The sequence below is a fragment of the Ochotona curzoniae genome, unplaced genomic scaffold (assembly GCF_017591425.1).
Source record: "Ochotona curzoniae isolate NIBS_2020 unplaced genomic scaffold, NIBS_Ocur_1.0 contig_2754, whole genome shotgun sequence".
Lineage (NCBI taxonomy): Eukaryota > Metazoa > Chordata > Mammalia > Lagomorpha > Ochotonidae > Ochotona > Ochotona curzoniae.
The window spans coordinates 13,592,099-13,606,610 of record NW_024465582.1 but is presented as its reverse complement, the minus strand read 5'-3'; the positions used below and the strand labels follow the sequence as shown (position 1 = coordinate 13,606,610).

General features: G+C 40.2%; 1 protein-coding gene across 1 annotated transcript in view; it reads left to right on the top strand.

Moving 5' to 3' along the window:
* The window catches only part of DROSHA (drosha ribonuclease III), a 99,897-nt gene that overhangs the window by 35,365 nt on the left and 50,020 nt on the right, over positions 1 to 14,512 (top strand). The window contains exons 15-18 of the mRNA XM_040977429.1: positions 4,755 to 4,924; positions 9,422 to 9,546; positions 10,725 to 10,824; positions 12,609 to 12,716. Coding sequence (XP_040833363.1) covers positions 4,755 to 4,924; positions 9,422 to 9,546; positions 10,725 to 10,824; positions 12,609 to 12,716 — 503 coding nt within the window. The remainder of the gene's footprint in view (positions 1 to 4,754; positions 4,925 to 9,421; positions 9,547 to 10,724; positions 10,825 to 12,608; positions 12,717 to 14,512) is intronic.

The window sequence follows — 14,512 nt, the reverse complement described above, 5'->3', positions numbered from 1 at the left end:
TTTTAACATTTCAACCTACCTGCCTTCTTTCCTTCCTTCCTTGTGTTTCTTGTTTTTTGTTTATTTATTGTTGTTTTTTTTAAATTTCAGTAATGACCTCCATGAGGCCAAATAATAAATATGGTCTGGCCATCTCTAGCACCAATGCCAATACAGCTCTTAGCACAAACACATACTCAGAACTCATTCAAGACTTTGTTTATCATCAGTCTTAATTGTGTCTTCTTTAATTATCCATGTATTTGGTTATGAGTAAAGTTGTTTTCCAAACATTCTCTAAAACCACCCCCCCTTTTTTTTTTTTAAGATTTATTTATTTTCATTGGAAAGGCACATTTATGGAGAGAAAGAGAAACAAAGATTTTCCATCTGCTAGTTCATCCCCCAAATGGCTGCAATGGCCAGAGCTGAGTCAGTCTGAAGCTGGGAGCCAGGTGCCTCTTCCAAGTCTCCCACTTGGATATAGGGTTCTAAGAGTTTGGGCCATCCTTGACTGCTTTCCCAGGCCATAAGCAGAGAGCTGGATGGAAGTGGTGTAGTCAGTTCGTGTCTTGGCAACCATATGGGCTGCCATGCTTGGAGATGGAGGTTTAGCCAATTGAGCCATTGCACTGGCCCCTCATCTCTCATTTTCAAAATAAACCTTTAACTGAACTATAACATAAATACAAAAAAAATCGTGTAGGCTATCTGTGCATTTTTAAAAAGATTTATTTATTTTTATTGCGAAGTCAGATATATATAGAAGGACAGAGAGGAAGATCTTCCGTCTGACGCACAAAGTTTTTATTCTAACTGAGCTTAGTATTGGGTATAATTCAGGATAGTAAAATTTCATTGATGGAAGGCTTGTATCATAGTTGTAATTAAAGTATTGGAATCTTGAGTCTATTTTGCGAGTTAATTGTCTGGACCCCATCTGGACCAAAAATTTTTGAGTATGGCTGCCAGGGAGTGACAGTGGGGTGAGACAATATCTCAATTTCCAGGAAGCCAGTGTCCTTTAAAAAACATCACTTGACATAGCTTCTTAATATAAGTTTGTATTTTAAAAATTTAGAAAATATGTTAATATAAATTTAGGAAATGTGATCACGTAAGTACATTTTGGTTGAAATATACAGAAGACATGGTCAGGAAAGGGGATGGTGTGGGGTTTCTTTAAATTGTCTGTTGTGCAGTTGAAAATTGAAATACATGTGTAAGTAGTCATATGCTTAATGCAAATTCCCAACAAATTGCCTCTCCTGCCATAACTATATATAAAACCATAGCTTCTCCCTGCCACAATGATATAAATAACCAAGCAATATAAACTAAAAGAATCTGGTCTCTAAGAAACAGTTTAGAAAGTCTGTCAGTTCATTCATGACTGTCCAGATTCATTCCCTAAACACAAACTACAGTTCTTTCCAAATAATGAGCCATTGTCATGGTTCCCGGCTCAGAACTGGCAAACTTCCTGTTAACCTTCGCCTACCCGCTCTGATTTCTCATTTATATCATGTCCTGTTTTTTCCCAGCCAACAAGATAAAAATTACTTCCTAGTCCTCGGCAACGTGGTTCCATAAATCCCCAACATAAACATGTAGCAAAGCAGACCATCTCAAAGAGCCAATTCATTAACATTAGTGAATTCGTGGTTGTCTGAGAGCAAGTGGCCAGGCTATTTATCTGCCTCAAAGTCACTCCACAGATATTTATGGAGTATTGTCTTTGCCACACTGGCTGTGGGACATACGGGCCCTTCCCAGGCTTTCTGTCTGGACTCTAATTTCATCTGCCTCCTCTTGCATTTCCCTAAGGGTAATCCAAACACTAGACAGTGGGCAAGAGCTCCAGTCCCCTTTACTTGATAACCTTTTCACTTCAGATTATTGTACCAAGTTTCCAGTGTTTCACAGTGGTAAGTCTTTGAAAGGGTTAGTTGCAGATTGCAAAATGAAAAGCATTTCTCCTTCAACTGTAGTGTCTTTGCACTGTGTGTGTGTTTATACCCATTTTTAATTTGATTTAGTTACCTTTATTTTCTGTGCTCTTGCAAAGTTCACAGCTCTTTCATCAGCATCTTTGCACCCAAGCTAGAAACTGTAGAGCTGGGCATTCTTGTAAGCATGCAGTGGCCTTTTGTCTTTATCTTGCAAATATTCCTCTCATTAACTGGGCAGTGCCTAGACTGTTTATTGCTACCACATTGGAGGCTTTGATAGACATTTTTTCTCTAGGCTTAAATATTGCCCTCATTAAGTTTTTTAATTTCAATACTGACTCTGAGAACTAGGTTCCTAACCACCTGTCTTGGTTTGTGTTGTTCTAATGGAAACACTGTGGCCTGGATGGCTCAACCAACAGACTTGTTTTGTTTATGGGTCCTGGATGTTGAAGGGCTGAGGTCAGGGGCCAGCCAGCATGGTTGGGTTCTTGGTGAGGGCTCTCTGTCTGATTTCCAGTAAACCTATTGTGTTATTGCAACATAGGCAAGCTCCATCTGGCCTCTTTGGGTAAGGGCCATTCATGAGTGCCTCACCCTCATGACAGCTAAGATCCCTGCTTCCTGACACCATTACTAAGGAGGTTAGGATACTCCATGGATGAATTTGGGGAGTACCCAGCTGTTAGTTCACACCATCCTAAAATTTTGCTAGTTAAAGGTGACTTTAGATCTAAGGCAGGTGCGTTGTTATTTAATCAGTTATACTGAGCCCACCTCATGTGAGAGGAGTGTATTTTGTGACTTGTTCACCTTGTGGATGGTTTCTTTTTTTCAGAGATGCTATAGCTTTGATTCATCTTTGATTTGAACATTATTTTTAGAGATTTATGTACAAAGATGTGCTTAAGCATCATTAAATTGCTTGCTTCTTGAGGGTGTAAACCTTGTCCCTCCCCCATGATTGTAAAATATCTCTGGCACACAGTGCTGAAAACATCCCATCTTAGTATAGGATCCTGAGTTCTTATCAAACTGTAACTCTCCAAGATCTGGCTTCCCTGCCACTCCTGTCGCCTCTCCTTTTCTCTTCACCCCACCTACAGTGGCCTCTTGGTAGTTCCTCAGTAGGCCAAGCCTCCTGCCTAAATGTTCTGGTCATTTCGTTGAGCTGGGTTACTTTTCGCCCAGGTAGTTGCGTGGTAAGCTCCCCTTGATCCTTTGAAAAGTTTTTACTCACCTGGTTTACATTATTTTTTTGGTAACATTTATTTAGTTTTACTTGAAAGAGAAAGATTTCTTTCACCATCACTCCCCAATGGTCACAATGGCTGAAGCTGGGTTGTTCAAAGCCAGGAACCAGGAACTTCTTCCTGTTTTCCCAATCGCCCATCGCTTTTCAAGGTCATAACCAGATAGCTGGCTTGGAGGTGGAGCAGCTGGTACTCTATCTGGTGCCCATATGGCACTGCAGGTGGAGGATTATCCTAATCAGTTGTGACATCAGCCCCTGGTTCAATGCTTCACTCATCTCAGCCGTATCTGTTTTTTTTTGTTGTTGTTATTTATTTACTTACTTTTTGGTCTCTTTCTCTCCACTGGAGTGTGAGTTTAAGGCAAGCAGGGCTGTTGGTTCATTACTCTGTTTCCAGGACCTTTCAGAACAATACCTGCTGTGGAGTGTTTGTTAGGTGCATGAGTGACTGTGTTAATGCCTTCAGCAGCTGTATAGAAGTACTCTGGTCAGCTTCCTGAGCAGATGCTGGGGTGACAAATGCAGCTGAAAAGGAAATGTTGATTGATCTTTACTTCTTTCTCTCCCAGATAATATCTTGGCCCATAGCGACATCTATGTTGACATATCTGATTTTCTTCTGTATTTAATTTTGGACCCCGAGATTCCTGGAATGTGGTGATTCCTTGACCCGGAAAGGACATTATCTTGTGTGCCACTCCATCCTCACCAGCTTGTGTTGTTAGCACTCTGATTTCACCAGGCAGTGTTTGGCCCTGGGAAAGGGTAGAGGTTGTCCTTTAGGCTTAGGACTCGTGTGCTTCCTGTGGGTGGGAATGGGCAAAGAAAAGTGGTGTGAGCTGGTCTCCCAGGTATTGGTAAAGAGGCTGACCCATGTGAATGCTGCTTACTGTCCATGTTAGATAAATGTCTGACTCATCAGGTACCAGATTGACTTTTTCCAGCATACTTTAATTGTGCCTTTTAATGTTTGTGTTTTCTGTCCTTGATAATATAAGCTTTTGTAAACTTCAGAACACTTGGTATTTCTTCCATGTACCTACTGCATAACGACCAACCGTGATACTAGTATAGGATCCTTAGTCCTATTCATCATGTCAGGTGCAGCACATTAGTACCCAAAACTTAGATCATAAGACATCAACGGCTTATTGAAAACATCCATAAATATCTCATAAAAGCTTAGAATTTCCTTAGGACAGTAACATCACTTCTAAAGAGCTTTCATCTGTTACCCTAGAAAGAATTTTAAAATATTTAAGACATACCATGGCTCTGTATATTATAAACTCTGGTGCTTTATGCTGGGGTAGCTTTAAATTTGTATAGGCAGGTACCTTTTTTTCATACCTTACAAATGGCGCTTTTATCATTTCTAATGCTGCTGTTACCATTTTAGAAATTAACATGGTTTATGAGCACTGTTCATCACTGAACTGCACGGCTTCTGTGTTATCTGCACTGTGAATGTATGCTCCTTTGCTGCATGTCTTGTTGTCACTAGTCAGCTGATGATTTGCTGCTGGTTGAGCTGTCTTGTTTCTTTTCCCTCTCCACTCCCACACGAGATGGAGGGAAGGAAGTGCTGTCCATGCACCAGATTCTCCTCTACCTCCTGCGCTGCAGCAAGGCCCTGGTGCCGGAAGAGGAGATTGCCAACATGCTGCAGTGGGAGGAGCTCGAGTGGCAGAAATACGCAGAAGAGTGTAAAGGCATGATTGTCACCAACCCTGGCACGGTATGTTCTGGGGCTTAATACGTTCGAACACTGAATGCTTCATAGATGTACTGACAGTGCATTTTTAAAGCTTAAGACCCTCCTTGCTTTGTTTCTTTGAGTATTTAAATTTTTTTTTCAGTAAATAAGACACATATTACAAGTTAGACATTTAATGAGTTCATTCTGCCTAAAGATGCACAGGCTTTTGCAACCTGTGCCTTCAGGAAGGCTGTGGAGTTTGTATTCCCATTAATCATATGAGGGATTATTCATTTCTTCAAACTGTGTATGCCAGTTTGAAGAAAAACTTTACTCATAGGGGGAAAAACAGTCTAATTTTGTGCTTATATTGCTTTTTTAGTATGAACTGATACTTTAAATTCTCATTGGTTATTCATGTTTTACTTTTATTCTTCATTTTGAGAAACAGTGATAGAGAGGAAGAGATAGAAACATTCTGTCTGTTGGTTCACTTGCTAAATGGCTGTATTGGCCTGGGCTGGGCCATGCCAAAGCCAGGCACCTAGAACTCCATCAGTTCTCAAACATGGGTGATGGGGACCCAAGGGATTTGTTCAGTCTTCCCCTGCTTTCCCAGTTGTGATAGCAGGTAGCTGGATTGGAAGTGGAACAACCAGGACTGTGCCTGGTCGTCTAATATGGGATGCTGGCACTGCAGATTGCATCTTGACCACACCGTGCCACAGCACCAGCCCCCTGCGTTGGTTCTCTATTAATAATTGCCCATTAACATCTTGTCTGATTTTCTTGTATTTGTTATTTTTAACTGAACCTTTGCCATGCTTATTATAAAGTTTACCATTTCTCTTGTTTATAGCTTTAAAATTTGATTAAAATTAACTCCTAATTTTAATTTTGAAAGAAAAATACTTTTAAAAACAAAAGATAACTACTCACGAAATAGAATGTTTTCTTCCTATTCATTTTTTTCTCAAACATGTTATTTCATAAATTCTATTTTGGCATCTTATCAGAGCAAATTCTGCAGACACAGTAATTTGTTTAAGCAAATCTGTTGTTTTTTGAGAAAGTTGCCAGTTGTTTAATAGCCTCAAATCATAAAAGACAAACTCTGGATCAACTTTTTGTCATGTGACAATAGCATCTGCACAGACAAAATGTTGCTGTTTGCAAATAAAGCATTCCAGCTTTAAACTAATCCAGGAGGTGAAATGAGTGTAATGAGAATGTTTCAATGTAAAACTTGCTTAAAAATCATATAGCTTTTCCATAACGCTGTTCCAGATAACTATTTCAATGATTTTGAACAATACTTAAGGAATAGCAGTGTGGAGGAAAGGCTAAATTTATCTTTAAGCAGTTGCATATTTAGAGCTGGGTGAGAGGATGGGGTGATAGAAGGAGACACACGTTTAATCTTGGTTGTTCCCTTGGAAGAGTCTCATGGGAGTCTCACGGTCTCCCTAAGCTTTCTGCCATGTGTAGTTAAGCATTCTTGAAACTCTAGAATCACATGGGAAGCGTTCCAAAAAGCCAAGGGTAACCTGACCCATCTCATCTCATATATTTTAGGCAAAGGACCCAGGAATCCACATTTCAAAATCATCCCCATGGTCCTTCTGGTTTCCCCATTGCTTGCTTTTTGCCATAGATATAGTTATCATTCAGCCATGATCATCGTCCACGCAGAGACTTCTTTGTGAGCCAGGTGCCAGTGAGGTTTTTTGTTCTATTAGATTCTTGCCATGGTGAACTGGCAAGGCAGGGACCAGGCAGTGAAGTTCAGAGTTTCTGGAGAGATCATGGGGCCAGTCCTTCCAGTGATGCTGCAGAGAAATAGAGGATTTATATAAATTAGTGGTGTGATTAAATGTACAACCTTGAGAAAGGCTAGTTTTGAACATAGTATAGTGATGGATAGATCAGTTGGAATGAAAGAATTATGTTGGACGAAAATCCAAGAAATCTGGAAAAGTGAGTTTGGATGTTAGAAACATGTTGAGCTTAATTCTTTTTTTAGTATTTAGCTAAGGATGTATTTAAAGGAGAAAAAAGAAAAGATCCTTTCAATATGTCATTTCGAGAAGTGTACAAGTTGCCCATCAGGGAGGGTAGACATGAAACTACATTTCATCCTCTGCTTTGAAAGATTGTCCAACTTGCTTTGAAAGATTGTCCAACAGCAGGAATATTGGGATGTTTATTAAATCTTTCAAGCCATTATGGTCACATTAAATACTTTATTGCTGCACAACTTCGAATTAATCTTCGTCCCTAAGCACTTTGTCAGGGAGTACTTTGGTCATTAGTGAGAATGTTTTTTATTCTTACACAAAAGTGGTGTGATAGATGTTGTAGTATATGGCCAAAGTTTGGAACTTACTTCATTCCCTGTCTCACTCATAAATTTAGGGATAATGGAGATATTTCAGATCTCTCAGTGATGTGTGATGTTTACAAAAATCACAAAAAAGTGAATAATTCTACAGCATTTTTTGATGACTCAGTTCTCTTTTGACAGTATATCCTGGGGTGGGCAATGTAGTGGTTAAGACACATAGCGGTTAAGTGCAGTAGCTGGTGACCCAAAGCCTTGGGACCCTGCAACCACATCGGAGACTCAGAAGAAGCTCCTGGCTTTGAATTGACTGAGCTCTGGCCCTTGTAGCCATGTGGGGCATGAACCAGCAGATGGAAGATCTGAACACCTATAGTCCATATTGAAGTACCTTACATGGAGTCCCAGCTGTACTTTCAATTCTAACTTTCTGCTAATGTGTTCCCTTTCAGGCAACAGGCAATGGCTCAAGTATGGGGTCCTTAGCAACCATGGGGTGACCCAGATTGAGTTCCCACCGTCAGGCTTCAACCTGGCTCAACTGTTGCCATTATGAACATTTCGGGAGTTAACAGTTGGAATATATTTGTTCATTTATCTGTCTCCATACTTTTCAGATAAAAATAAGTAAATAAATTAACTTTTAGAAAGCCAGATTTTTAATATAGCTTGTTACTTGATGTAAAAACTGCATACAAGAGCTATTCTGAAAGCTAAATCATATTTTGCTACGACTGATGAGTGTTCAAGTAATTTCAAAGTTAGCAATGAACAAAATCTTCCCTCTTTATTATTTTTGAGAGCAGAGGTCAGCTTTTCAAGATACTGGTAAATTTTGATTACTAAATGACTGCAAAATATGTTTTGCTTTTTAAAGGTTTGTTTTATTTCTCTTTTTATTTGAAAGGCTGGTTTACAAAGAGGAGGAACAGAGAGAGGTCTTCATCACTGGTTCACTCCCCAAATGGCTGGAGTGGCTATTACTGGGCCACTCTGAAGCCGGAGCCAGAAACTTCTGTGGGTTTCCCATGTGGGTGCAGGTGCCCAAGGATTTGGGCATTCTGTCCTGCTTTCCCAGGGTGTTAGCAGGGATGCTGGATTGGAAATGAAATAGCTGGAACTTGAACTGGCCCCCGTGCCCTGGCACTGGTCTTGAAGTTTGATTTTTTTTTTTTTTTTTTAACTAATGAAGATGGTTTTGTGTGACTCATTCCTCTGTTGGCTCTTGGTGTTTGTCAGTTCGCTCATTGGGGTTGTAGTTGTAGATCATCAAGCGATCAGTTTATCTTGATTTTTAGGGCTTTTTCTAGGTTTTGTTTGAAATCCTTCTGTTTTGGACAACACAGGCCTTCAACCAGACTTTAGTTGTTGAGCATTGTTGTGGGGCAGAATGAGGCTTACTGGCCTCCAGGTGGATCAAGTTCTGTAGTTGTAGCTTGTGGAACCGAGTGAAATACCCACAATATGCTTTTAACAACTCAGTCTAATTCAGGACTGCTCTGAGAATTGTTTCAAGCAAGAATGCTGCTAAAATGTATTTGCCATGATTTTCAATATTTTCCCAAACTTAGGCTTTCAGTATGAATGACATTTCACAAATGGTTCAGAAAAGTACCGGCCACCCACTTTCCTCTTTATTAGACATCAAACAAAAACATGAGGCTCTCTGGTAGAATATGAAAGTGTCCTATGTAAACGTTAAGAAAAGCTTAATGCATGGCCATTGTATTAACATACAAAGTACACTGGAATGTGTGGGGAAGTTCTTCCTGATAGAGGCATCTGTGCATCTCAGGGGGAGGTAAGCCATGCGTTTGAAACGTGGAAGTAGGGTAAGTTAGCACACCTCTTCTGTGTGATGTGCAGTCTTTCCCCTGTGCCTTTTGCGAGGTTAAGCAAAATTTCTATCTGAGTAGGTGTCCTTTTAAAAGTTTAATTTTGAAAGGTTTCTGTGTGGACTGCAAAAAGGACAAAGTCATTGTTCATTATGGCAAATGGCATAGACTCATTTACAGGGATGACATTAGAGTTTTTATATAGTATACCTGCTATGATTAAAGGATTTTAAATGACATTTTCCCTTTGGGGATATGGCTTTCCTAGAAAAAAATCAGATTAATTCCTTCCCTACTTAGGTTAAAGTCAATACTTCAGGACTGCTTATGGGAATAAATGATTTTGATTTTTCTCTCTAGAAACCAAGCTCTGTCCGCATCGATCAACTGGATCGTGAGCAGTTCAACCCTGATGTGATTACATTTCCGATTATCGTGCACTTTGGGATACGCCCTGCACAGTTGAGTTATGCAGGAGACCCACAGTAAGACATTTCTCGGTGTTTGTCTTAGCCAATTTCGCCTTCTACTAACAGCTGAATTAGCAGATAGCTTTTGGTGGGCATTTTTCTTTTTCAAAATCTAAGAGCTAAAATGAGTCATATTTTCAAATTCAGATTACCAAATGAGACAAGGTCTGGTAGCTCTGCCCAGTGATTCTGTCTTTCTGACCACCAGAAGTTATTTTTCAGTGGATTATTCTGCAGTTTTCTGGGACAAGATGGAAGACGTGTGGGAATGGAGACAGTATCATTATATTGAGGAATGTTTGGATTTTTCTACATTGTTAAACATTTTCTTGACTTTTTTTTTTTTTCCTTTAAAAAAAAAGGATTCCTGATGGGAGAAAAGGGATTGAGGGATTTTTAGTTCGTAAGTACAGTTCTGGCTGACATATGCTAGAAGAGGCTAAAGGGTTTTGTTCTTCCTCCCACCCCTTTGGATAAAAGTAGGAAGCAGTGGCCCAGGCCTTGTGTACGTACTTGTTTGTGTCCTGCATTCTCTAAAACAAAATGTGGTCAAAGCAGGGGAGGTCCCACTAAGGCCAAGGAAGGAACAGGTTCAGCAGAACAACAATTCTTGTGATAATCCTGTCTGAATGAGAAAAATGTTAGCAGGATGTGATTAGGTGTCGTTACCTCTCAGATGGCAAAGCTGAAAGTATTGTTTCTTCATTCAAGATGCTTGGTTATTGGTTTGTGAATACAGATTGGGGAGCCCCATTTGGCACAAGTAGATTCTCTGTTCTAATGCTCTTCATTCACCAATATTCCTTGTTGAGTGGAGTTTCTTTTCTTTTCAACAAAGGAAATACTCTATAAATAAAACCTTTCACTTCCACATAAGGAACAGTGAGATGGGACATGTTCCCATTGGTTGGAGCAAGCTTTTGTGTGTCTCCTTTGGAATTCTTTCCAGACATTCATCCCTAGAGTCAAACTTCATGTTTAACTTATATAAGCGACAATGAACGTAATCAGTAGGTTCCAGGTGACTCCTGGCTGTCCTGCCCCTCAATGCTAAAGTTAGAAAGAGGGTTTGCAGCCACCAAGGATACTCCAAAGAATGTGATCTATGATGGAGCAAGCCTAATAAAATAGCTGGTTTCCTTGCACTTTAGATTTGCCTTCTCTTTGCCTCATGTGTCTGTCCTCTCCCACAGGTACCAGAAACTGTGGAAGAGCTATGTGAAGCTTCGCCACCTTCTTGCAAATAGCCCCAAAGTCAAGCAGACTGACAAACAGAAGCTGGCCCAGAGGGAGGTTGGTATTGAGCCTTGTTCCTTTGTGGCTAGGTTCAGGTTTATTTCCAGCTTGTATTGTACAAAAAGATTGATTTATTTACTTGAAAGAATTAGAGGGAGAGACAGAGAAAGAAGTGTTCCACCTGCTGGCTCAGTCCCTCAGTGACTGCATTGACCATGTCCGGGCCAGGCTGCACCTTCATCCGGATACCCACGTGAGTAGCAGGAGTCCTTTTTTCACTGTTTCTCTCAGCCCCATAGCAGGTCACTTCATTGAGAGTGCTGCATGAGCAGGTGCCCATATGGAATGCAGGAACTGCAGGTGGCGGCTTTACCGGTTAGCTAGTAAAGCTGCTGGCAATGCAAGCCTCTCATGTGTGCATTGGTTCAGATCCAGCTGCCTGCCAGTGGCCTGGGAAAAGCAGTGAAAGATACCCAAAGGTTTGGCTCTTTTCCACCTTCATGAGACACCTGAAAGACACTCTTGGCTTCCACCTGGCTCAGCCTTGGCTCTTGTAGCCACCTAGGGACTGAACCAGTGGATGAAAAAGCCCCCTTCCCTTCCTCTTGTTGCTCCCCCCTTTTTTTTTTTAATGTAACTCTTTCAAATAAAAAGATGCCAGTTTTTAAATACAACTATTTGGAATCAAATAGATTATAAGCTTTTATTATAATCCTTTTTTTTTATTATAATGTGCTAAATACCTTTTGTGTGACTAGACTGCAGTACAGTACCGTATTCCTACTGGGACTTGGTGCTAAAGGATTGTCTTCCATTCTCTTGTCAGTTTGGTATGGTGAACTTCTTTTCTGAGGTTTTTGTATCCCACATTCCATGATTTTTTGATTGTGGGTGGTACTGTCCCTGTATTCCAGGATCATTTCAGTTTCACTTTAATTTTAAGAGCAAATGGATTCACTGTCAACACAGGTTTTGAGTACAGTTGCATTTTGTAGCAGAAGGGCAAGGCTTTGAAGTTGGCAAAGGTGTTTAAATTCTAGCTTTGTCACTTACTCTGTCTGGAGCCAGCCAGCCTCCTTGTAAAGGCGAGCACCGAGGCAAGAGGCTGGTTGAACCACCCCTCTTGATATTCATAAGACAGAGGTGGCCACATGGACCTCAGACTTTTTCTTGTGTTTGGCCACACTTAATCAGAGGTAGGGTGAGGGTGCAGATGGTGGTGGTTCCTGTTGCTACAATAAATTCCTGTGAGGTGTTTCAAAGATGAATACTTACATATGTATAATTTTTCAAAGCAGTTATTTGAAGAACAGCAAAAGGGAATGGTTAATTTGTTGATTATGTCTCCTACATAAAATTTTGGCATCTATTTATCAGTAAGATGTGCCCTTGTGAGCACAAAGATTTTTCTAAGGTGTTTATAAATCAGAAGGCAGCATCTAGAATTACAGGTTGTGGGTTAATTGTCTTTCTTGATTACAAATGTTTAACATAAGGCTTGATCTAAATGTAATTTTTACATGTTGACTTTATCCCAAACACCACATTTCATTTCTCTTAGTGGTGAAAAGACATACTTCGTTTGAACACTCTGGAATGCTAGATTTGATTTAGATTTTTTTTTTCCGTAGTTAGTTAACTTGAAGCACTGCCTTCCACCCAAGGCTAAGTACATCCTGGCCTTCATTTCAAGTAAAATATTATAATCTGGCATGTAGAGCTTTGAGTTCCTGAATATAATGGTAATACTGAGTGCATCCAACTCAAATCTACTGCTGGATGTTGGGCTGAATATTGCTTTGCATCTGTCACGTTACTCATCGTAATGAGTTCTTTTCTAGGAAGCACTCCAGAAAATCCGACAGAAGAATACAATGAGGCGAGAAGTAACTGTGGAGCTAAGTAGCCAAGGATTTTGGAAAACAGGCATCCGCTCTGATGTGTGTCAGGTGATGACACTTCTGTTATTAGTTCTGCTCTGTGTCTCATCTTTGCAAAGGTGTCCAAAGCTGACATCTTCCTAATTGAAAGCTTGTGTGGAACTACCTTGAAGCTAAGTGGAGCATCAGTTGTTTTTCTATTATTTGAGTTTTGTTTTTGTTCCCGGGGGTATGTGTGAGTGTGTGTATGTATTCATGAAGGGGAAGAGCTTACTTGATAATTAAACTTAGTTTGTATTTTGGGTCAAATCTATCCTTCAGGGTGCTTACCTCTGTGCCACACGGGTACAGGTGCCACACCAGAGGGAACCCACAGCTGTCAGGAAAGGCTGCTGAGGATGGTGTGTTTAAACTCTCTAGATCAGGGCGTCCCTTCAGATTGTGGAGAACTGAGGGAGCTAATGAACAGGATTAGTGTTCATTACATATTTGAGCCAAATGACAGTGTTTTTTTCTTGGGCTTACTCAGTAGAGAAACATTTCAGCTTCATATTACTGACTCATTAACAAGCATTTTTGTTTTTCTTGTGGATAGAATTTATATCACATTAGAATATCCCCACAAATGGGTATATTCTTTATTTTCCAGTTGATTCTTTTTTTTCTTTTAAAAAGATTTATTTTACTTTTATTGTAAAGTCAGATATACAGAGAGGAGGAGAAACAGAGAGGAAGATGTTCTGTCTGTTGATTCACTCCCCAAATGGCTGCAGTGGCCGGAGCTGTGTTGATCCAAAACCAGAAGCCGAGAGCCTTGAGCCTCTTCCCGGTCTCCCGCGTGGGTGCAGGATCCCAAGGCTTTGGGCTATCCTCTCATGCTTTTCCAGGCCCCAAACAGGGAGCTGGAAGGGAAACTGGTCTGCTGGAACACAAACCCCAGCGTGTGCAAGGCGAGCACTTTAGCTGCTAAGCAGGCCTGCCAGGCCCGCAGTTGATTCTTTTGTCATTATTGAAACTAATTGCACTCCATGGGGATTACAGTCATGAAGTGAGTTCACAGGTGAAAGCTGTGTTCAACCTTTTGGAAGAATACCATTCGGTTTCCAATGACCTGCCTTTATGGTTAGCATATATTACTCTTACCTGTTCATGTCATCAAAATGATTTTTAAAAAATTAAAACTAATACTATGTTGAACTGTGGAACTTAACCATGTATTTCACAGTATTGCTATACAGCTCATTTCTAAAGTGATATCCAAAGTTCACAGTTTGTACGTTAAAATGAACTACTGTTGAGGAAGTGTTACTAAGTAGTGTGAGAATAAGTTACAGTAGGAGCTGGCTGCATCTACCAAGATCCTCAGTTATTTTGCCAGGTGTCCATATGTTTTTTGTTTTCTCTGTGTTGTGAATATTGTACTTCTGTTCATTCTTCCTTGTAGCCATTTGGAGCCATATTCCTTAGTGCTTGTGTTTCTAGTGTTTCTGCATAACGACGATTCTGTCGAGGAGTGAGTGCAATGTGCTCGAATCTGGTATCTTAGCAATGAGGCAGAGTTGATTATGTAAGAGGCAATACAATTGTGGGACATTAAGATCTGGAAAGAACTCTAAAAATTTGTAGTTTGAGGGTTTTAGAAACTCATGTTTTTGTTTAACTGTGACAAAACCTCATGGATTTATCAAAAGGTAAAGAATAATTGTTTGGTAGGTGTGAGATCTGGAAGGCACATCATCCTGTTTTCTTTGATTTCTCTTCGATCTCACTCACACAGCAGTATCTAAGACAGTTTTATTCCACTGAACATGGTTCTGTTTTTGCTGAAACATTGAGCCTTTTTTCTTTTTCCTAATTTTCTGGTG